Raw genomic sequence first — 24,191 nt, 5'->3', positions numbered from 1 at the left:
CACACACACACTCTCTCTCTCTCCAAAAAAGGTAATACATTAAAAGTAAAAATAGTTTCATGTTTTATACCTAACTCTTTTATCCACCTAAGAATTATTTTGCTGTGAAGAGCTGACATTATTTTTGCCTCTTTTCTTGGAACAATTCTGTAGTTTTCTCAGTACCATTTATTAGATAATACTTGTCTGCTGATGTGTTCTTACCTACAATGAGGTATGTTTGTGAACTTTCTATTGTGTTTCATGAGTTGTAAGCTGGATGTGGATTCGTCTGTCAATACCCCTCTGTTTAACTTATGTTACTTTTAATGACTGGTAGGGTAATCCTCACTGATCACAGTTCATTTTCACAGATTTCGTGGCTCTTCTCACTTTAGTCTTCTTCCAGATGAGCAGTAGAAGCTTTTTTCCTCAATTAAAACATGTGTTAGGGGCGCCTGGGTGGCTCAGTCGGTCAAGGGTCCGGTTTCGGCTCAGGTCATGATGTCACCGTTCATGGGTTCAAGCCTCGCAACAGGCTCTGTGCTGACAGCTCAGAGCCTGGAGCCTGCTTCGGATTCTGTGTCTCCCTCTCTCTCTGCTCCTGCCACACTCACGCTCTGCCTCTCTCTTTCTCTCAAAGATAAATAAGCGTTAAAAAAGTTTAATGTTTTATTAGTCTCTAATTGCCTTGAATATATAGGTTAATTTGAAAAGAATTGACTTCTTCGTAATGCTGAATCTTGTCCTCCAAAAAAGTTACGTCTCTTCCTTTGTCCATGTTTTCATTTGTGTCCCTCAGCAGAGCTCTGCAGTTTGTTTCTCCACAGGCTCCTCTCCTTTCTTCCTCAGGCAATTTTACATTCTTGTGCTCGTTGAGTGTGGGATAGTTTTCTATTGACACTTCCAGTTGGACCTTTTCTTCCTGGAATGGAGGTATATTAGTGATTTTTCCATTTCTGATTTTGATTAATTTATTGAATATTCCTTTTAGCTTTCATATTCAGTTGATTTTTATGAATTTTCTAGAAAAAACAATCATAGTTACAAATAATATACTTTTGACCCTTCCTTAAAGTAAACATTCTTTTTTATCATTTTTAAATCTTTGATTCATGTTTATTTATTTTTGAGAGAAAGAGAGAGAGGCAGAGTGCGAGCAGAGAAGAGAGAGGCAGAGAGAGAGGGAGACACAGAATCCAAAGCAGGCTCCAGGTTCTGAGCTGTCAGCACTGAGCCCGACGTGGGGTTCGCACCCACAAGCCATGAGATCATGACCCAAGGCGAAATCGGACTCTTACCGACTGAGCCACCGGCTCCTCATTCTCAGGGAGAACAACAACAACAACAACAACAAAAACCCTTAGATGCTGCTACCTCAAACTAAGGTATTTTCTTTTTGTATCAAAAATAATTTCGGGGCGCCTGGTTGGCTCAGTTGGTTGTTGCTTAAAAAAGTTTTTTTAGAGTTGTATTTATTCATTTTGAGAGAGACAGAGAGTGTGAACAGGGTTGGGGCAGAGAGAGAGACAGACAGACAGAGAGACAGAGAGAATCTCAAGCAGGCTCCGCGCTGTCAGCAAAGAGACGGATGCAGGGCTTGCTCTCATGAACCGTGAGATCATGACCTGAGCTGAAATAAAGACTTGGTTGCTTTATTGACTGAGCCACCCAGGTGTTCCTTGTCCTGTCCTTTCCTTTCTGATACTGATACTTGCTACATCTATCGGCTGCTTTGGTATTGGCTAGGATTTTGACAAACTGTTAAATGACACTTGTGGAAGCGGGGATCCCTTTCTTACTCTTGATGTTAGCAGAATGCCCCTAGTGCTCGGCAGTACGTACAAGATTGCCCAGACTGCTTTAAAATGGGTGTCCTTATCACTTGAAAAAACTTTTCTCCTTGTGTACCAACTTGCGCTCAAGGCGTCGGTACGTCAGTGGTAATGCTAACCTGATAGACTGTGTCGGGACTGCCTTCTGGTGAAGCAGATCTTTGATTCGATTTCTTTGTTTACTGAGTGATCGGTGTGGTTTTCTATCTCCTCTTGAGTTAACATGATTATTTTTCATTCTTTCTTTACAAAATTGCCCATCATCTCTAAATTGTGTAACTGTCATAAAACCATACAGAGTATCTTTGTGAATTTTAACATTCTCCTCCATATATTTAAATCTGTTGTTACATATTCTTCTCATTTGTTATGTCGTCTATTTGGTTTTCCTTTTCCTTTTTTCTGTACCTGTAGTGTTGGTCTGTTTAAAGACTCAGATCTTGGTTCCATTGACCTATTCTAAATGGGGTTGGAATGCTTAGTGCTTTCTTGTTATTCGTTTTCTCCCCTTTCTTTGTTTTGTTTCTGTGTTGCTGCTGTGGTATCCCTACTTTCTTGAGTTAAATACTGGGTTCATCGATTTGCAATATTTTCTTCTTTGAAGTTTATTCTTTATTCTGAAAGGTCGAGAGTGCAGGAGGGGCAGGGAGAGAAGGAGAGAGAGAATCCCAAGCAGGCCCTGTACTGTCAGTGCAGAGCCCGAAGCGGGGCTCAAACTCACCAACCCCGTGAGGTCGTGACCTGAGCTGAAATCAAGAATCAGGTTCTTAACCGACTGAACCACCTGGGCGCCCCTATTTGTAATGTTTTCTATGCATGAAATAATTTAAGGTGGCTGTGTGTCCGATGCACAGACTTTGACCAGCACTTGGACCAGCATTCTGGATACAGCGGTAGAGGCAAAGCAGACGTTGATTCGGAGCTGTGTGGCTATGAAGAATGTGAGGTGGGTGTGGTGGCGGGGTGTGGTATCACTGGTGGCCACGCTGACGGGCAGGTTCCCCGCCCAGGTACTCGGATAGGAACAGACTGAGGAGGAGGGGCTGATGCCCAGGCACCTGTGACAGCCCCAGGAGGAGGAATCCTGAGACAAGACTTAGGCTGCCTCTGGCCATGGCTCCTGGTTTCTGTGAGCATGCGTTGGAAACACATCTGTCAGTATTAGAGCAGAGGCAAACTGGGAAAGCATGCAACCTTCGTCATTGGCAGAAATAAAAGTGTATGGTGCTTTTCGAGGGATTTCCAACGTGGGGTAGTGAGGGCAAAAGAGATCGTGGGATGTACAGTCACCAAGGGTTGCTGGGGCTGGTGAAGCTCTCTGTGTAACTTCTTGCTTCCCCAGAAGCAAAGAAGAACCATACAGAGAAGACAGAACTCAAAGTACGGGCAGGGGTGGGGGGAAGACAGCGGGAGCAGGGGAGTGGACACTCATTAGATCCCAGTTGCTTTTGCTTCATCTAGGAAGGGTTCAGGGTGATGACCATTAAAGTAAAATTGGGTACCTGCGTGTGTGTGTGTGTGTGTGCCTTTGCATAAACTTAGACATATATACTCATATGCATGTATTCATAGAAAGATGCCTAGAATAATATTCGCCAAGATGCTAATCGACCAACTGTGGTCATCGCTAGGATGTGAGATTTTTAACTCAAATGCTTTTAAATAAAAATCATATCAGTCTTCTAAACTATGTTCCCTGGGGGTGCCCGGCAGACTCAGTCGGTGGAGTAAGCGACTCTCGATCTCGAGGGTGTGAGTTCGAGCCCCACAATGGATGTAAGATTACTTAAAACTAAAATCTTTAAATAAATTAAAAATAAAGAAAAATGGTGTTTCTTGGGTGTCAACAAGTTTCTTTCTTTTTTTTTTTATTTTTAAAAAAATTTTTTTTCAACGTTTATTTATTTTTGGGACAGAGAGAGACAGAGCATGAACGGGGGAGGGGCAGAGAGAGAGGGAGACACAGAATCGGAAACAGGCTCCAGGCTCTGAGCCGTCAGCCCAGAGCCTGACGCGGGGCTCGAACTCACGGACCGCGAGATCGTGACCTGGCTGAAGTCGGACGCTTAACCGACTGCGCCACCCAGGCGCCCCTCAACAAGAGTTTCAAGAGGTTTCTGTGATACTTGAAGAGTTTGGATAAAAAGTTCACATTAGATGAAAGCCATCAGGAGTAATGCGAAACGTGCCAACGATGGGCATATTCCCACATGTTGAGAGTCCTTGATACCGAAGGACAGGACGCACGTGGGTTCTGCCAGTTCCCAAACTGCCTTCTACCACCTTCCGCGACTTGCACGTCGTCGACATCCCAGAAGCCGCCCCGCCCCCCCCCCCCACCTGAGGACAAAGGGAAGAGTATCCGGGGGTGCCGCAACTGAGAAGGAACAGGGAATAGCAAAGCTCAGTTTTATTTTCTGCAGTAGCAAACATTTAAATGGCAAACAAAACAAGGGGACCGTGAGTGCCCAAGGGCTCGGGCCCTCGTTGCCCTCAGAAGACCAGGCAGGCCCCCAACCTCAGGTGGCAGCTAGTGCAGGCATCACTGCCCTAGGAAGGACGGACCGCCCAGACGGGGGACACGAGGCTAGACCTTAGCCCCCTTTCGCCAGCGCAGGCTTAGCGGGAACCGGGAACCGGAAGCGCTGCATGGTCCGAATCACCACGCAAAGCTGGTCAAGAAAGTTGATGATGGAAATTCGGAGGAGGAAAGGGTTTTCAGCTCTCCAGCGGCTGAGAGAGGAGAAAAGGCAATCAAGTTGGAGGTGGTGGATCCTCCCCTTCCTCGCTCAGCTCCCCTCCCCGCCCAGGTACCCATCCCTTGCACCCTTCCCCGCCCCCAGGAGCGAACCCCCTACCCGCAGGTGCAGGTGTTAGAGCCTCGGGCCCTGGCCCGCACCTAGCCCTCGACGATCCAGCAGAGAGAGCCCCCCCCCCACCCCCCATGGAGACTGGACCCGCCACCTGCAGCCACCCCGACCCCGGCCCTTCCAGAACTAACATGGCCAGGACGCTGCCGAACACAGTGAGCTGCTGCTCCACAAGGCATCCATACGGTTCCCGATCTGGGGCGAAAGACGCACAGGCGATCTCCGCCTCCAACTGGGACGGGAAAGGCACGCCGAGGGCGCTGGGTGCAGATTCGGTTAAGGTACCACCCCTACTCACTTAGGGCCTGAGCCCCCTTCTCAGGCCACCCTGACGAGGCCACCCACTCCCGACCCTAATGGCTCGCGGCCACCCCGTTACCAGGCCCATGTCCGCCCACCGCCCCCGGGAACCCGTTTCCCCCCGATCTCCTTCCTTCCTCCTCCCCCACCTCTCTCCAGCCACCCCGTGATCACCCTGCTCTCAGATCTTTGCCCCGCGCACCTCAGGTTACCACAGCTCCTCTCCCTTTCCGCCCCCTGCCCATGCCCGCTGTCCCCTCGGCTAGGATACAATATGTGTACTCGGGTTTCCGGCCTTCCGGCCGTGGAGAGGGCATCTCCGCCTGGCCCGGGGGCGTGAGGTGGTCGCGGGACACGCGGAGCCTCGCCGGCGACCGCGGCCTCCGCGTCCGCGCCTCCGAGGCCATGGCCTCCGCCGCCTCCCTGGCCCTCCTGGCCCCCCTGGCCCCCCTGGCCATCCCGGGCATTGTCGGCGCCGCCCGCCTCGCCGCCTGCGGCTGCGTCTGCCGCCTCCATGGTCGTCAGGCTCCGCCTCAGGTCCAGTCCCCTGAACACAGGTCCGGCCGTTCGCCCAGTCGGCTGGCGGCTGAGGCGCTGCGGCTCCTTCCCGAAGCTCCGCCCCGCGCGCCGACCCCGCCCTCCCCGCGCACGCGCAAACGGACCGTCGGGAGGCTGCCGCGCGCGTGGCCGGTTCCCGCCAAAGCGACGCTCGCTGTCCCAGGCTCTCTCGGACCCTGGCTGCGGAAGCCCCGCCTATCACAGCTCGACGCCACCCCCAGGCGCCTGCGCCAACGGGCTCCTAGGGTTTCCAGTGAGGCCGCCAGGCCTGCGGCCGGTGCCCGCCCAGCCGGCCTTTCCGCCCTTGGGCCCTGGGAGACCCCCTGGCTTAGCTAGACTAGGAGCGCTTCCTCATAAAGCCCACGCAAGTCACCCCGGCCTCCCGGGAGCGCCGAGGCCAACATTTCCCCACCCCCACCTCCCGGCCGTTCCCTTGGGCGCCTGACTGGTTCCCGCCCAGCCAGCTCTGCCAGGAGCCCCTAGAGACTACCCCCCCCACCCTTGTCCTCCTAGCCAACGAGGGCTCCCTCCTGAGGCTCCGCCCCCAAGCATCCAAAGCAAGGGGGCTCCCAGGAGCGCCTGAGCAAACGGACCCCCCTGTGTTCCTCCCGGGCCCGGGACTGCTTCCCGCGCCCCTGCCCCGAAGCCAGCTCTGCCCTGGGCTCCCAGAGACCCCGCCCTCGGCCGCCTCTCCAGCGGCTGCTCCCTCACCAATCGTCGCCACGCGCTGTGACGGGTGACCCCACCGCACCCACGCCAACCAGTCCTACCTCAGCTCCACCCCCTCCCCACACCCCTAGCCCCTCCCCAGACCTCGTGGGAGGCCGCCAGACACCACGGCCTGTTGTCCAGAGGGCCCTGCCTCTTCCTTGGGCTCAGTGTCCCCAGCACGTGCGGCTCCACGACCTCGCAGCGCTTCGTGGAGGGAGATGGGCCACAGCCCAGACGGACACGGCCCCGCACCCCGTCCCCTTCCCCGGCACAGGTGGACACACCAAAGCGGCCTTTGGAGGGGGCGACTGAGCACAGGTGCGGATCAGATCGGCGGTCTGGGAAGGTCACGAAGGGGCTCCCGTCGGGGGGCAAGCCTGCCAGTAGGAGGCAAGGAGGGAAGGGATGGCGACTGGAGCTAAAGTAGTTAGTGGCCACGGAGAACAGGGATGCGGTCGCATAGGAAAAACCACAGTGCAAAAGGGAAATCACTAAAATCCCAACTAAGGAAGCTACTGTCCATGTGCACGGAAATCCTGCAACGGTAGCCTGAAGTGTAAACGCCTCGTATCTCTGTGTGGTGGGATGGAGGGTGGTCCCCACTTCTTTTTTGTGTATCTCTCCCCCAAAAGGTTCAGAATGACTTTACATGACCTTTCGTGTTTTCAATTCTTTGACATCCTTGTGTGCGTGATCTCTACGCCCCACGTGGTGCCGGCACTCACGACCCAGTGAGTGCTTCCACAAGTCAGGCTTGAGAGAGCAGACGATGCCATCCAGGGCGCCGGGCAGCAGCACTCCCCGCACCAACAGCACGACGAGGACCACGCAGGAGAAGGTAGCCGTGAAGTACATGATCTGGGGCGGGGGGGGGGGACGGGGGGGACCTGCTCAGAAGGGGCCCTGCGGCTCCGCCTCCCCACTAGGGGCCCCCAGCCTCAGCAGGGGGGCAGGCGGGCCACACTCCCCCCACCGTGGTACGGTCCGTTCCGAGGTCAAGCGGGAGGCCAGCCTGCAGCCCCCCCCTTCTACTCCTCAGAGCCTGGGCTCCTCCCGAAGGACGAAGGACGCGGGGTGCTCAGCTGGCCATCGGCCGCCCCCGCAAGGACAGGTCAGCTGTAGAGAGGGAGGGCGGAGGCAGGACCTTGAGCAGGACATCGGCCTGGAGGCAGGTCCCATGCCTCCTGTGGTTCTCTGCACAGAGGCAGGGTCCTGGGCAGGACGGAGTGGACTGGGCCGGCCGGAGACAGAGGCGACAGCGAGGTGACCGCGAAGACCTCTGCCTCCGTCCCACCCTCAGCAGAGCAGGACAGGTAGGCAAGGGAGGGCCACGGGCCGGGTCCCCCCAGGCTGGCCGCAAAGCAGAGAGTGAGCAAGTAGTGAGTGAGGAAGAGAGGGAAACTGGGGCGGGGATGCCCGACACAGGCAAGTTCAGCTGGCGGTCGCCTGGGCCTGTCCCCGCAGGACGGAAGGCGGCTGGGCTGGAGTTTGGAGGTTGCGGAGGACTACCCAGGCACGCGTGGGAAGTCCACCGGGCTGGGTTCAAGGACCTGCCCCCGCCTCAGGCCCTGGCCCGGTCACCTCGCGTGGTGGGGTGCCCCTGCCCCCTCCCCCCCGGCGGAGACACCCCTTCTCCCCACCGGCCATGCTGCCCCCACCCCTGCCATCATCACCCACCCCGACCCGCCCGCCTCCAGCTGTACCTTTCCTGTTGACTTGACCCCCTTGCAGACACGGAAGTAGGCCAGCACCCAGCAGGCAGGCAGACACGGGGTCACCTCCCAGTTGAGGGCCCCTGGCACGTCCAGCCCCCCCGAGAGCCGCAAGACTTTGTTCCTGGGGGAGGGACAGCCCGTCAGGGCTGCCGCAGCAGAGGGCAAAGCGACCGGGGAGCTGTCGCCGGGGCGGTGCTCCCCCGTGCCGCTGCCCTCGGGTCCAGCTGGGCCCCCCTGGGCCCCCGGGCCCCCGGCCCAAGCCCGCAGCCATTGCGGTGTGGGAGGCGGGAGCCCGGGAGCCCCCGGCGGTGTCCCCTCCCCCAGGCTGGCAGGCACTAGGGGACTGACGGCGCCCGCGACCGAGAAATGGTGAGGGAGCCAGGCCCGTCCCTTCCAGCTCCCCTAGGGGCCGCGCGGGGCGTGCTCCCTGAGGACAGGCAGGGCCTGGGAGTGGCCCCTGCTCGGCAGGCATCCCGCGTCGGCCCCCCCGGCCCCCGGGGACGGGTCCCGGCACACGCAGACCCGAGCCGTACGGGGAGCCCACAGACAGCAACAGGCACGGTGCTGCCCAGAAGCGCCTGAGCGCGGCCCACGCCTCGATGCCCGGGACCCGGGCGGGCGGCGGTTAGCTGGCTGCTCGCACGTGCGCCCGGCTGGCGCCTGCGCAGACAGACACACGCTTGGGGGGAGGGGCGGGCCGGGCCGGAAACAGTCACGTGCCAGGGGCCTACAGGAGGGGATTCTGGGCCTTAGCCTCGGGCCGGTTTGCGCACGTGCGCGGGGAGCGCAGGTGACGTCACCCGCTTCCCGAGGGAGCCTCGTTCGTTCGTTCGTTCGTTCCCTCGGCGGTTCAGCCGAAGTCCAGGCCGGGGAACCATGGAGGCCACAGATGGAGGCGCAGGCGGTGGGGCCGGCGGTCCCGAGGGTCAGCGTGGCCCGGGAGACCCCGGTGTCCCAGATGGCCTCGGAGGCCACGAGGGCCCCGGCGGCGGAGGTGGTGAGGGGGAGGAGTGTGCCGCGGCCGGTGCGGCCCCGCGGGTCGCGCAGGCGCTATGTGCTCCCGTCCCGGGCGCAGCTGCCGTGCCAGGGCTTGGCGGACACCCTTTGCCGGGACCCGGTGGGCACGGCGGGCCCACAGCTGGAGGGCCGGGGAGCCAGCCGCTGCAGTTGTATCCTCTTGGCCGAGTGGCGGGTGGCCGGGGCGATGGGCCTAGAGGAGGCGACGGGGCGGGGAGCGGAGGGGAGGGGGTTCAGCCTGGGGGTCCAGGGCAAGGAGGGGAGGGGGGGACCGGGGCACCGGAGGGACCGGCCCGGGGGGCGGATGGGCCAGGGGTGGCCGGGAGGGGTGGCGGGGAGAGGCGGCCTGATGGACCAGGAAGGAGGGGAGCGGACCTGAGAGGATGGAGAGGGGGGAGAGTGGCCGTGGGGAAAGCAGGCCTCGGAGTGGTCAGGACGCCTGAGGCACCGACGCGATCGCTTTTCGATGATGCCTTAACCGAATGGCTACCAGCTACGTCACCGTGCCTTTCCCGTCACCCACGGAGGCACAGGTGGCCCACCAGTGTCTGGCGACACAGGGCCAGCCCCAGGTCGGGGCAGTTCGGAAGGAGTTCACGGTATTCGGCAACGTCCTAATTATGTTAGTTCCAAACGGGTCCCTCGTGGGGGGTGGTGTCAGGTCGCTAGGGCCTATCTCCTGAGGGCCGTTCTAATAGTGAATTGGAGACACCAAAGGTTAGGTCCAAAGAGGTAGGTGTGGCACCCTGAGCCTGCGGCCACCTGAGGGGGGGGCAGAGAGATAGGGGCAAGAGTGAGGACATTTCATTTGGATTTTCTTTCTCCCTCACTTTTAGCCAACTGACTGCCGAAGACCCTGGCCAACTCCAGGTTTCCATCGCCTCCTGTCTTGACCAGCTTTCCCTGTTGGTTTGGACCATGCAGCGCTTCGTGCCCCCGTTTTTCAGATTGCCGGAGCCAGGCAAAAGGGGCTAATTGTAACCTAGCGTCCCTTCCTCCCCTAGGGCGTCCATTCCGATGCTGGTTGCCGCTTTATTACGGGGGTCTAATTGTTTGTATTGGACTTTGGGCCTTGTTTTTCCCTACTGCTGGAGGAGGGGCGTTCTTACAGCAGAAAATAAAACTATTTTTCCGCATCTGAGTGTATTTTCAGCTACTGTGTCAGAGCAAGGGGAGGGGGGGGGAGAGAGAGAGAGAGAGAGAGAGAGAGAGAACCCAAGCAGTTCCTGCGCTGTGAGTGCAGAGCCCGACGCAGTGCTTGAACCCACCAACCGTGAGATCATGACCTGAGCCGAAACCGACTCAGGTGCTTAACTGACTGAGCCACCCAGGCGGCCCTCGTTGATTAATTTTTCAATTGGAATAGTCATATTTTACTTATTGATTGGTGAATGCTCTTTATATACAAGAGATACCAAATCTTGGCCAAAGTAATTGAAAATACTTTCCTTCCTCATTGCTTCACTGAATTCTTGTTTATAGTTCTTTTCCGTACTGGAGGGTTTTTAACTTTTTCTTGTATTTAAATATGAAGTTTATTGTCAAATTGGTTTCCATACAACACCCAGTGCTCATCCCGACAGGGGCCCTCCTCAATACCCATCACCCACCCGCCCCCCCATCAACCCTCAGTTTGTTCTCAGTTTTTAAGAATCTCTTATGTTTTGGCTCCCTCCCTCTCTAACCTCTTTTTTTTTTTTTTTAATGTATGCAAGTGGTACATTTTTGTCATTATGATTTTTGTAGTTTATGTCCAAGGGAAAGCCATCCCCACTGTAAAATTATAAAATTTGTCCCTCATGCCATCTTCTAGTACTTTGAGATGTTAACACACAAGGAATTTATTGTGGTGTGAAAGATGACATTGGTCTAATTTTGTCCCCTTCCCCCCAAGGTTCCTCAGGTGTCTCAATGTCATTTATTGACTAATCCATATGTCTCCGCTGAATTGAAATGTCGTCTTCACCAGGGTCTAAACCTGCATCTTCATTTCTTCTTGCACATTTGTTTCTCCAGCAAATTTGGGCTAGGTGATCTGGGATGGCCCCTCTGAGGAAACGGCCTGAAGGATACAGTAGAGAAAGTTGGGATTGGTGTGGGAGAAGGGACAGACAGAGACAGAGGAAGACAGACAGACCGGCCGACAGAGAGATTTGATTGGCTCAGCTTGGATTGCCCTTCGAAGGGCGCAGGGAGAAACATGAGGACGAGAACGAGATGAGAGAGAGAGAGAGAGGTTAGGGCATCAGTGGATTAGAGGACTGTTGCACTGGGGATACTGGAGCATTTGGGGTTTTCTTCTTTCGTTAAGAAAAACCTATTATAAATAATACTGCTATGAATATTTTGTTTAAAAAGATTGTACAGGGGCACCTGGGTGGCTCAGTTGGTGAAGCGTCTGACTGTTGATTTTGGCTCAGGTCATGATCTCACAGTTCTTGGCATCGAGCCCTGCATAGGGCCCTGTGCTGAGCATGGAGCCATCTTGAGATTCTCTCTCTCTCTCTGTCTCTCTCTCTCTCTGCTTCCCCAACCCCCGCTCACGTGCATGTGTGCGCGCTCTCTCAAAAGAAATAAAAGAAATTGAAATATATTTCTATATATGTTTAAATACACACAACCCTAGTTTCAGTGGTGATGGAGTTTTCAGGTTATTGAGTTCGCGATCTTGTAGGAACTGTACATTCCCCCATGACCTACTGATCCAGGTTTCTGTAATTACGGCATATTACCTGGTCAGCGGCTGAGGGAGCATTATTCTACTATGTAGGAGAGTGAAGGATGTGGGGAGAAAGGCCCAGATGGGTGGCTGCAAAGTTGATGTCCAAAGCCGAGCACAAGTCCCATGTCCTCATGGGAGGGTAAGGTTTCTCAGCCAGGACACAAGCAGTGTTCTAAGGGACCAAGCCAGAGCTGTGCCTGGAGAAAGAGATGTAAAATGAAGAGCCAGAAGCCAGAGTCAAACCCAACTTGAAAGAGTACGTAAAGAGCAATGGTGAAATTATTTGGGTTACTCGAGTCAGAAGAAAAAGAAAGCCGGTCTTGACCTTATTCTTAAGTCAAACAGTAAACAAAGCAGGATGCAAAATCCAGAAGCAAACAGCCACAACCACAAATAAACCAACACCAGCGTCTAATTACACAAAGGTGTTAAGCTCTGTTAGGGAAGAAAACATCATAAATAAAATGGAAAGACAAGTTAGGAAGACGTTAGTAACCCAAAGGGCAAACTAAAGTGAGTATCTTCAAAACACAAGTGACCCTTAGCAAATAAATCCATAAAAGACACAAACAGCCCAGTAGAAGATTGTACAAATGACAGGACCATGGGATTCCTGGAATAAGGATTATAAACAGCCAATTTGGTACAGGGTATTGTTTACCAGTGGGAGCGTCTACATAGCGTGAATGGAAGCCTCCACTCTTGGATCCCCCACGGAACGTTTCCGTGAGGATCTGCGCTCAAATAAGGACAGCCAGAAGGAAAGTAGCAAGCACAAAGCAGTTTGTTAAGGACAGTGCACTCTCCAGGTGGCAGAGCGGACAGGCCCAGAGGTGTCTGGGGTTTGGGGTGTCTTTTCTCTGTATGTTTGCATAGGTTCCGGATGGGTCACAGCTAGGGGGGTCTCCCACTGAGGGTGCTTCCCATCGTGTGAGCAACTCCTCCTGCCGGTTGGGAGGGGGAGTTTTTCTGGCCCCGCCCACAAGGTTCTGGCCAGAAGAGTCCATGGCCATCCTCCCTTGGGCGGGGAGAGTTGAAAACAAAACGATGTAAATCTATTATAATGAAGCTGTAGGTTACCCTGAGGCCAAGGTTGAAGAGGAGAGCCCCTGTTCTGCACCTGTGGCCCTTGGTCTGTCAACCTGGGGGTGTTGGAAGCCATAGGACCAGGATGTTAACAGCCACAAAGTCAGGACATTGTGCCCTCAGGCTTCTAACGTGTCACCTATTTAACACCGCCTTTGCCTCTGGCTCATGTCTAACCAACTGCCTACTTGATCGGTATGATCCTATGTATGCAAACAAGCAAAAGAAAAACCGTTATAAACGCAGATGAATGTATCCTAGGAAAAAGTCTGGGAGGACACACGTAAAACTGGTCATAATGGTTACTGCAGCCACTGAGTTTATGGGAAATTTTTACTCTCTAACAACACACCTTTGTGTAAGGCATGAATGATTTTATAATACGCATACATTATAGTGGAAAAAAATTTAAACATCTAAGCGTTCGGAGCTGTAAGTGCACTATGATTCCAGTTTTGCTTTCCTACTTTAAATGTGTATGCACGTACATTTGGTTTTTTAAAAATTTTTTTAAGTATATTCATTTTTTTTTGAAAGACAGAGACAGAGAGACAGAGAGACAGAGCACAGCAGGGGTGGGGCGGAGAGAGAGGGGGACACAGAATCCAAAGCAAGGCTCCAGGCTCTGAGCTGTCAGCACCAGAGCCCGACGCGGGACCCGAACTCACGAACCGCAAGATCAGGACCTGAGCCGAAGTCGGACGCTCAACCGGCTGAGCCACCCAGGCGCCCGTGCACATACATTTGTAGTGCAAGAAGAAACCTGAAATAAACCATCAAAATGTTTACAGTGAGGTTCTCTCGCGGGGGTGAGGTTATAGAGGGCGTTTTTTTCTTTTTTGGTCACTTTGTAAGTTTCTGTAACTGCACAACCTATGCAATGACCATGTTTTACTTCCATAAATAGAAAGCAGTGTTTTAGAATAAGGGGGGGGGGGGAAGAGCAACAGAAATATTTGATCGTTGCTGAAAATGGGGGGAAACCTGGCACCCAAAATAGGATTCACCAGATGGATCACGTGCATGAAATTTCAAACTCCTGTGTGATTGGATTCACCCCCAAAGCACTGGCATGTGCCAGCCCCACCCTGGAGAAGATCTTCATGAGCTTACACACATGGGGGGAAATGCCTGGTGGGATGGTAGGCCGAAGGCCTTCCAGTGCCACCTTCATTCCAATCTCCGTGTTGGAGAGGTCAGCAAAGGGTACCTCCCGTGTCACCAGTTCCCACAGAAGCACTGCAAAGCTCCCCGTGTCTGCTCAGCGTCTGTTTGTATCTTCAGGCTTCTTCTGCAGAGCTTCAGGGGCCACCCAGGCAGGTGCATACCTGCGCCCAGGGCATTGGAAGGAGAACCTGACGTCGGCCGTGCTGGTTCGGGCAGTCATGTCCTCATCAATCATTACACTACGGCTGCTGAGTGCGTGTCGTGGGATGAGGGGCTCTAGCGTGTGTACGAGGGCCATGCCCCTTGCCATGTCCAATGCAAACGTCACAGCCTGGCTCTGGTCCACAGCAAAATCGGTGCCTTCGTGTAATACATTGTACAGGGAGGGATCCGTATGGCATCCAGTGTGCGACGAGGGTGGGGTGTGGAGCAGGTGGAGACTGACAGGCACCTGGCACTGGGAGCACATTCGGATGTGAGAAACTCCCGAGCCGGGGACACTCCTCGTTGATTTGATGTGACCAGTGCCTAGGAGGCACTTTCTTTCCCGAGGGACTTGAGCAAAGCCCTCTTCACCTCCTTGTTTCGCATGCTGTAGATGACGGGGTTGAGCATGGGGGTGAGGACCACGTACAGCACAGGGAGCACCCGGTCCCGCAAGCCAGAGCACGCAGAGCTGGGGAGGATGTAGCAGAGGACCGGAGCGATGTAGAAAATGCAGACCACGGTGGTGTGAGCACCACAGGTGGAAAAGGCTTTTCTTCGGCCCTCGGCGGAGTGAATCCTGAGAATCGCAGCCACAACACGTACACAGGAGATCGCAACCGGGGCACGGGGTGCAAGAGCCACCACGAAACTGAAGACGAACAGGGCAAGTTCGCTGGCCCACGTGCTTGAGCAAGAGAGTCTGGTCAGTGGAGGGAGGCCACAGGAGAAGTGGGTGATGAGGCGAGGCCCGCAGAACCTCAGTGGAGCTGCAAGGACGGTGTGGGCGAACGCATCGGCCGAGGCAAGCAGGCGGGAGGTGGAAGCCATTCCTGCCCGGGTCCGTCCGACGGCCCCTGAGGACTAGGTGGTGCGGTGGCCGGCCGATGGCTGCATAGCGGTCACAGGCCACGGCTGTGAGCAGGAAGCGCTCCCAGGGAGCCAGGAAGTGGAGAAAGAAGATCTGGGGAAGACAAGCACGATGGGGCACGGTCCGCACTGCTGCCAGCAGGTGTTCCAGCACCTGAGGCCCCGTGCTGGAGATATAGGCAGTGTCCAGCAGTGAGAGGTTGACTAAGAAGTCGTACACGGGAGTGTGGAGTCGGGAGTCCATCACAGTAAGGCTGGCAACGCCCAGCCACGCTGTGGACCAGCAGAAAGATCACAAAGAGCAAGGGCCTCAATGCCTCTGCGTCGGCCAGCCCTTCCAGAAGGAACAGCGACACTCGGGTCTCATTCCCCAGCTGCCCGGAACCATGCGCAGAAACCTGCACCCGTAGAGTCCAACTCAGAGTCAGATGAGGATCCAAGTGCGGAGTTCCAATTTGCACAAGGCAGCAGGGGTGAGGGAAGGTCCAGAGACAACAACAACAACAAGAAAAAGAGACACGTTTCAAGCTTAAGAAAATAAGACTCAGAATCGGGGGAGTGAGGCTAGGTTCAGGAGGCCAGCGGTAAGGTAGAGGCCAGTAGAATGGATCGGTAACCCCACACCAAGACAAGGTGCACAGACCTTGAAGCCACGGCGCATGCACCTCCTGTAAGGATATCAAAGTCAGTCCCTCAGAAGCTTCTACCTGAATAAGGACCCTAGACCTCGTAATTACCTGCAGTGGTCCCCTTATTTCACCCTCACCAACCCAGCAGAGCCCCAACTCAGGAGCAGTGATAGGACACCAGTCAGGTCCCTCCTCCTCCCGCTCTGAACCTTTCAGTGCCTCCCATCTCACTCAGCGTCAAAGTCCCCCCGGCGACCTACCAGGCCCTCTGTGATACGCTCTCCCTCCTCTCCTCTCTCCTCTCCTCTCCTCTCCTCTCCTCTCCTCTCCTCTCCTCTCCTCTCTCTCCTCTCCTCTCTCTCCTCTCCTCTCCTCTCCTCTCCGACCATCGGGCAAGAAGTCTGTCAGCTCCGTGCCCCATATCACATCTTCGGACTGGCCCACAGCAGCAAACGCCCTTGCCTATTCCCTGCCTCGGTGGAAGAGAGCCCTGCCCTCCTATCCAAGGCTAGCTTGTCCGATTTCCCCAGCTGCTCTCTTCATTGTGTCAGCCCTGCTCGGCAACCCTTTTACATGGGAATGTGCTAAATGCCACTCGACTGTTCACTCTCAGATGGTTTATTTTATGTTGTCTCGATTTTACCTCCATGAAAAAAGGAAGCAAAATAAAGACTTTTTCAGACATATAAAAGCTGAGATTAACTCGTTGTCAGCGGAAAACCTGCACTACAACAAATGTTAAAGGCTGTTCTCCACAAGCAAGGATGATAGCACGTGGGAACTTGGACCTACATGAAGTAACGAAGAGGGTCCCAGAATTGGAAAGTATGTGGGTCAATGTAAACATTTTTTCTCCCTTCAAAACGTCTCTCAATCGTCGCAAACCATCTAAAGCAAAAATATTGACAACACGGCGTGGGGTGTGTAACTGCTATAGAAATAAAAGGTATGACAACAATAGCACAAAGGACACCAGTGGGTGGTTGGAAGGGTACTGCTGTAATGTTCTTACGTTACGTGCGAAGGGATTTGAAATTACTTGAAGGTGGTCTATGATGAGGTAAAACACGTATTAGGATCCCTAGAACCCTAGGTTTAATATGTACACTTCTCTGGCGGAGATAAAGTGAATTTCTAGAAATTACTCAATCTGAAAGGAGTCGCGAAAAGACAGAGAGGGGAACACAGAACACATGGGGCAAACAGAAAATAAATAGCAGGATGGTAGATTGAAACTCAACGATACCCCTCGTTACATTTATTCTAAATGGTCTAAATGTGGCAACTAAAACACGGAGATTGCCAGACTGGATAAAAAGGCAAAGCAAAACTATATGCTACGCCTAAGAAATGCGCTCTGTGAAGACACAGATACGGTAAAAGTAAAAAGATGGGCAGAGATACACCATGCAAGTCTTCTAATAAGAAAGTTTGAGTAGCTATATTAAGAGCAGGCAGAACAGACTTCAGGACGAGGAATACGATGGGGTGGAGGACGTTTGCTCACGATAGAGGGGTCACTCTGTGAAGAAGACATAAAATCAAGACCTAAATACATAGTCGGAAAGAAATAACGAAGCTAAGAGGAGATATGAATAAAACGTTAAACGGACAAACAATAGAGGAAAATCCATGAAGCGGAAAGCCTTTTTTTCCTTTCTTTCTTTTCTGTTTTAATGTTTATTTTTGACACAGAGAGAGACAGGGCGCGAGTGGGGGAGGAGCAAAGAGAGAGGGGGGACACAGAATCCGCAACAGGCTCCAGGCTCCAGGCTCCAGGCTCTGAGCCGGCAGCACAGAGTCCGATGCGGGGCTCGAACCGACGGACGGACCGTGAGATCATGACCTGAGCCGAAGTCAGACCCTTAACCGACTGGGCCACTCAGGCCCCCTCTCCCCCACTTTTTAAAGGTTTTATTCATTTTTGAGAGAGTGCGTGTGGGGGAGGGGCAGGGAGAGGGGGACAGAGGATCTGAAGTGAACTGCGCTGACAGCAGCGAGCCCCATGTGGGGCCTGAACTCACCAACTGCCAGATCGTGACCTGAGCCAAAGTCGGACGCTCAACCGACTGAGCCACCCAGGTGTCCCCGAAAGAATCTTTAAAAAAAAAAAACAAAAACAAACAAACAAACAAACAAAAAACATACCAGGGGCGCCTGGGTGGCTCAGTCGGTTGAGCGGCCGACTTCGGCTCAGGTCACGATCTCGCGGTCCGTGAGTTCGAGCCCCGCGTCGGGCTCTGTGCTGACAGCTCAGAGCCTGGAGCCTGTTTCAGATTCTGTGTCTCCCTCGCTCTGACCCTCCCCCGTTCATTCATGCTCTGTCTCTCTCTGTCTCAAAAATAGACACACGCTAAAAAAATGTTTTTCTAAAAATACCAATAAAGCTGATTTTGAATTTTTTTTCAAAGTTTATTTATTTTTGGGACAGAGAGAGACAGAGCATGAACGGGCGAGGGGCAGAGAGAGAGGGAGACACAGAATCGGAAACAGGCTCCAGGCTCTGAGCCATCAGCCCAGAGCCCGACGCGGGGCTCGAACTCACGGACCGCGAGATCGTGACCTGGCTGAAGTCGGACGCTTAACCGACTGCGCCACCCAGGCGCCCCAATAAAGCTGATTTTGAAAAATAAAGTGTAACCAGGGAATATTAGGAACAATATTTGTGGGTAAGTTTCCCAATTTAGATGAAATGGACAAATTCCTTGAGTGACACAAATTACCAAAACTGACTCAAGAAGAAATAGAAGACCCGAATATCCCTACATCTATGAAAGCAATGGAGCCGAAAACTCCAGGCCCCCGTGGCTTTACTAGTGGCTACCACCAAATACTTAAAGGAGAACTATCACCAATCCTACACAAATGCTTTCAGGAAGCAAAGGAGGAGAAACATTTCCCAAATCATCTTATGAGGCCAGCATTACACAACCCCCAAACCAGATGAAGACATGGCAAGAAAAGAAAACCACAGAGCAATATCCTTCAGGAAGTCACACACACAAAAGAACTTGATTCGGTATTAGCAAATTCAACCCAGCAACATACAAAGAGGATGATACCATCATGGCCAAGTGGGGTTCATCCCAAGAATTGGTTTTCATTAAAAACAAAAAAGTCAACCAGTGTCATCTGTCATATTAAGAAAATAAAGGAGAAAAAACATGTGATCATTTCAACAGACACAGAAAAAAAGCATCAGACAATATCCAACAACCACTCATGACAAAAACTCTCGGAAAACTAGGACTAGAGGGAAACGTTCTTAATCTGATAAAGGGAACCTACAAAAATCCTACAGCTAACATGATACTTAATGGTGAAAGATAGAATCACCGCCCCCGCTCCCTCGCCCGCAAAGTTTGAGAAACAAGGTATGGATGTTCACCACTTCCATTCAACACTGTCCTGGAAATCCTAGGCAGTGCACTAGGCAAGAAAGAGGAATAAAAGTAGTGACACAGATTGCAAAAAAAGAAACGGGATTATCTTCATTCAGAGATGACATGCTTGTTTACGTAGAAACCCCTAAGTGATGTGCAAAAAAAAAAGAAGAGTGACATTTTAAAAAAATCACTACCATTTACAATAGCATCCCCAAACATGAAGTATTTGGGGACACATGTAATAACATATGTGCAAAACCTTTACGGCGAACACTAAAAACTATTGATAAGCGAAAGAAAGCTTACAAAAATGGAGAAACGCATCCTATGCGTGGAGCGGAAGATCCTGTATTCTTTTTTCTTTTAGCGTTTATTTATTTATTTTGGAAGAGACAGAGAGAGCATGAGCAGGGGAGGGGCAGAGAGAGAGAGAGAGAGGGAGCGAGAGAGGGAGGGAGAGAGAGAGAGAGAGAGAGAGAATATCCCAAGCAGGCTCGGAGCTGTCAGTGCACACCCCGACTCTGGGCTCGGTCTCACAAACCGTGAGATCATGACCTGAGCCGAAATCAAGAGTCAGACGCTTAATCGACTGAGCCACCCAGGTGCCCCAAGGCCCTGTATTCTTAAGATGTACACTCCCACCACATCATTCTAGAAATTCATTGCAAACCCAGTAAAAATCGTGATAACGCAGAAATGGACAAGCTGATTCCAAAGTGTATATCCAAATGCAAAGAACCTGGAATAGGCAGCTCGAACTTGCAAAAGAGGAATAAAGTCGGAAGACATAAGGACGACTAAAAGAGGATACAGACAGAATGGAAAGTTCACATGTCACTGGTGGGACTGTAAGTTGGTATGATCACATCGGAAAACCGTGCTTCCGTTTCTTATACAGTCACACTTACGCTTACCATGTGACCCAGAAATCCCACTTCTGCTATTTACACAAGGGAATTAAAAATATATGTGTGTGCAAAGACTTGTACGTGAATCTTCGTATCAACGTGATTAACAATAACCGCAGTTTGGAAACAAGCCAAACGTCCAATAGCAGGTGAGTGGTTAAGCCTAAGTTACGGTACATCCACGCGATGGAATACCGGTCAGCAACAAAGAAGGATGGACGTACTGTGTGATTCCTGGAAATTCCAGAAAAGGCAAAATCTAAGCTGAATTTGCTGTGTGGGGGCAGACTGTAGAGGAGGACATTGTCTGCACGGAGGCACAAGGGCGACTGTGAGAGCGATGGGAATGTTCTGTATCTCGGCTTTGGCTGTGGACACCTTTGTCGTAACTCATGAAACCGTACGCTTAAATGTGTGCAACTTCCCATACGTGCATTTTGCCTCAAATAAGCTGAGCAAAAACAAAAAAAAGAGAAGGGACAAACAAAAACTGAACAGCAAAATGGCAGACTTAAATCCGACCATATCGGTAATCGTATTAAATGTGAATTTGCCAAACAGTCCAATTAAAAAGCAGACATCGTTAGAAGGGTGCTTTTTTTAAGTGACCAAACTACACGCTGTCTACGTGAGCCACATTCAAGATACAAAGACACCAATAGGTTAGAAGGAAGAGGATGGAAAAGGACTTATGAATAAATAGTGAGCAAAGAAGCCTGATGTGGTTTTATCGATATTAGAGAAATCAGACTTCGAGGAAAACTGTGTTACCAAAGATGAAGGGATGCGTTTCATACTAGTAACAGCAGCAATGAATCCATCTGGAAGAGAAAATGATCATAAATATGTCTGTGCCTAATGACACACCTTCAAAATACACGGGGCGCCTGGGTGACTCAGTCGGTAAGCGTCTGACTTGGGCTCAGGTCATGATGTCACCGTTGGTGAGTTCCAGCCCAGCGTCGGGCTCTCTGCCCGTCGGCACCGAGCCTGCTTTGGATCCTCTGTCCCCCTCTGTCTCTGCCCCTCCCCCGCTGGCTCTCTCTCTCTCCCCCTCTCTCAAAATAAATAAACTTAACACACACGCACACACACACACACACGCACACGCACGCACACACCCACGCGCGTGCACGATGCAAGAATTTTTGAGATTAACAGGTGAAAGGGACAAGTCCAAAATCACGGTTGGAGATTTTAACATCCTCTCTCAGCAAGCGAGAGAGAGAGAGAGAGAGACGACACACTCTGTTAAAAGAAATAGAGCAGGGATTGGCAAACTACCGCCTCCTGGCCAAATCCAGCCCGGGGCCTCTTTTATGTGAAAAGTTTGTTGTCCCCCGACATAGAACATACGATCAGTGGTATCACCTACCTTGACCGATGTCTTTAGAACACTAAACAGGAGATCTGAATTTCACATGTTGTGTCCACTACACATTCTTTTCAAGTACAAGTATGTTCGCCAACATAAAGCATTTTCTGAGCCACGGACCAATTCTCAACACATTTCAACGTCAAGGATTGAAATTTAACCCGGTACGTCTCTGACCAGCCTTGCCTTGTTCTTGATTCTAGAGGGAAAGCTTTCAACCTCTCACTGTTGCGTATGATGTCAGCTGTGGGTTTTGTCGTATGTGGGCTTTGTGGTATTGAGCTATACAACTTCTCTGCCCCCATTCGTGGAGGGTTTTTATCATGGAAATATGTTCTATTTTGTCAAACGCGTTTTCTGCACCTAGGGAGATGATCATATGGTTTTTATCTTTCATTCTAACGATGCGGTGCGTCGTTTATAGACGTGCACGTGTTGAAAGATCCTTGTTTTCCGGCTGCAGGTTCCTCCTGCCCGTGCCTGGAGATGAGAGCTGCCTGCCCCGTAGACAGTGACAAAGAACAGGGCAGACGGAGACAGTCCGAGGCTCAGGCTGAGGCGCTCTTTGGTGACACTGCTCATTGAAATGCTTCCACCAGCCACAGGCCGCTCTAGACACTGGCCACCTTCTTGCTGTGACACCTGCCTCCAGGACAAGGCAGCTGTGCCTTTACTTTCCTCACTTGTCCTGAGGACCTATTCGGAGACGCTCAGGTACAGATTCGTAACTATAGAGTCACGGTGTTCTCCACAGCTCAGTCACGTGCTCAGAGGCTTTAGGAGTTGGGCCACGGCAGTCTGTTTGGGCATGGACAGTGGGGACCATGAGCCGCACCACCGTGTGGGGAGTAGTGTCAGGCAGAGGCTTCCTGGATATCGCAGCTGGCGGGCCGTCGAAGGCTCGTGGCTCGGCTGGTTCAGGCAGACGCATCCACGCGGGTGCCCATGTGGGCAGATGCCCTAGGGTGTCGTGGCACTCTAAGGGGTGGAGCTTCATAGGTGAGAACTGATTGGCTACAGAAGGGACTGCTTGGTGGGAACCAATCACAGGTCAGGAGGCATTACCAGTGGTCCGTGTGGACAGTTGCTCTGGGCATCCGAATTGCATTGTGGAGTAAAGGGCTGAAGCATTGTGAGAGAGCGCTTTGTCCTTCAGTGATGCCTTGAGAGGGTGGGAGGATTCAAAGTTGGGTCTCAGGGGGCTGGTGGAGGCCCCGTGAGGGCAGCAGACGAAGGCACGGGTGCCGTGGGCGTGGTGGTGGGCGCAGCAGGTGGTGGCCAGTGTGTGCCAGGTGGACCTCGTGGTGTCAGTGGCCCCAGAGTCCCTGGTGGTTCGGGTGGTGCCTGTGACCCTGGCCATCCCAGCAACCCCGGAGGCCTGAGCGATCCGGAAAGAACCAGCATTGTGGGAGAGGTAGGTGCCGCCTCTGGTGGCGCTCTCCAAATGGAGCGGGCACCCTACACACCAGGTCCTGGTGGAGATGCCGCGCCTGGCGCTAGAGGTCCTGGTAACCGACTGCTTCAGTTGTATCCTATTCAAGGAGTCCCAGCGGGCTGGACGGCAGGGGGATGGGCTGGAGGTGGTTTGGCGCGCGGCGGGGTGGGGTGTGGGGGGAGACTTGGGGAAGTGGAGTTGAAAGGGGAGCAGGAGGGAGCTCCGGGCACCTGGAGGGTGTCGGCTAGGGTTTGGCCCATGCTGACAGAGGATGGGAAGTGGGGTGGACCGCCTGATGGGACTGAAGCGGTAGGGACAATGCTATCCGGGGTGGCCTGGCTGTATAGGGTGGGAGGTTGTGGACAGCCTGAGGGTCAGCCTGGGGTGGGGAAGGCAGGCCTCACTGAAGAGGAGGCCTGAGGCACAGGCAAAATTAGTACTGTGGATGGTGCCTTAACCCAGTCTCCACCAGCACCCTCACTATACCTTTCCCCTCGGCCGTGGATGCGGAGATTGCCCACAGGTTCCTGACTCCAAACGAGGAGCTCCGGGAGCCAGTTCGGGAGGAGCTCCATGTGAACGGCAGCATCCTGACTGTGTTAGTTCTAGAACGGCCCAGGGAGAGGGTGGTGGCAGGTGACCAGGGACAAGGTCAATTCCGGAGGAGCTGTAATGGAGACAAGGGAAACAGGAAAGGAGTGAGTCGAAGGAAGGAGTGTGGTGCTCCAGGATCGTTGCTGTGTGAAGGGGCGGAGCGGGGAATGTGCCCCACCGGCCCTCTAACTTGACTTATTGTTTCCTACCTTGTAGCCGCTTGACTGCCGATGACCCTGGCCAGCTCCAAATGTCCATCGCCTCCTGTCTTGGCCAGCTTTCCCTAGTGATACGGACCATGCAGATCATCATGCCCCCCCTTTCCACAAAGCCGCAGCAGTGAAAAGGTGGCTGGACCCAACTCTGTGTCCCCCCCATATGACAGTGATTCCTGCAGCAGCTGCCGTTTTCTTACTGAGGCCGCATCTTTTGCCTATACTGGCCCTTGGGTGCTTCAGATCCACATTCTTTTTTTTTTTTTTTTTTTTGGTGATCAAATGGTAACTGCTACTATTCTATGTCTGGGTTTATTTTTAGCATCTACGCCTTCTCCTATTCTCGCCTTTGTTCTCAGGTAGGGGGAGAGATTCTGACATTCAGATACTCAATTACTAGAAGGCAATTGAAGAAGACAAGTTAGGCGATGGGAGAAAAAAAATTATGTCCTGTTATTCAGGACATTGACTACTGTCAACATGTTAGAATTTTTGTTTTAGTTTTATACTAGCATGTACATAGTCATGTATAATACCTGCAGAGTAGGACTTTGTGGCTTATCGGCCTTGATTCAGATCTGTGGAGAAGAGCGCTGGGACAGCTGGCGAGGTCGG

The 24,191-nt window shown here is 52.8% G+C and overlaps 1 protein-coding gene across 1 annotated transcript; it reads right to left on the bottom strand.

The window, feature by feature from the left end:
- Positions 1-4,408: 4,408 nt before the first annotated feature.
- LOC124527603 (EKC/KEOPS complex subunit LAGE3-like) lies at positions 4,409-5,500 on the bottom strand. The gene is made up of 3 exons (XM_047100702.1): positions 5,256-5,500; positions 4,816-4,944; positions 4,409-4,547 (listed from the first exon to the last, which is right to left on the bottom strand). Exons 1-3 carry the CDS (start codon positions 5,498-5,500, stop codon positions 4,409-4,411), a joined length of 513 nt encoding a protein of 170 aa, XP_046956658.1.
- Between the last annotated feature and the right edge of the window lie 18,691 nt (positions 5,501-24,191).

This window comes from Lynx rufus, unplaced genomic scaffold, assembly GCF_022079265.1.
Source record: "Lynx rufus isolate CCGP_SWC_20201006 ecotype Redwood Valley unplaced genomic scaffold, mLynRuf1.p SCAF_52, whole genome shotgun sequence".
NCBI lineage: Eukaryota > Metazoa > Chordata > Mammalia > Carnivora > Felidae > Lynx > Lynx rufus.
Note: the sequence above shows the minus strand (reverse complement) of the source record. Positions and strands in the feature narration are given on the sequence as shown.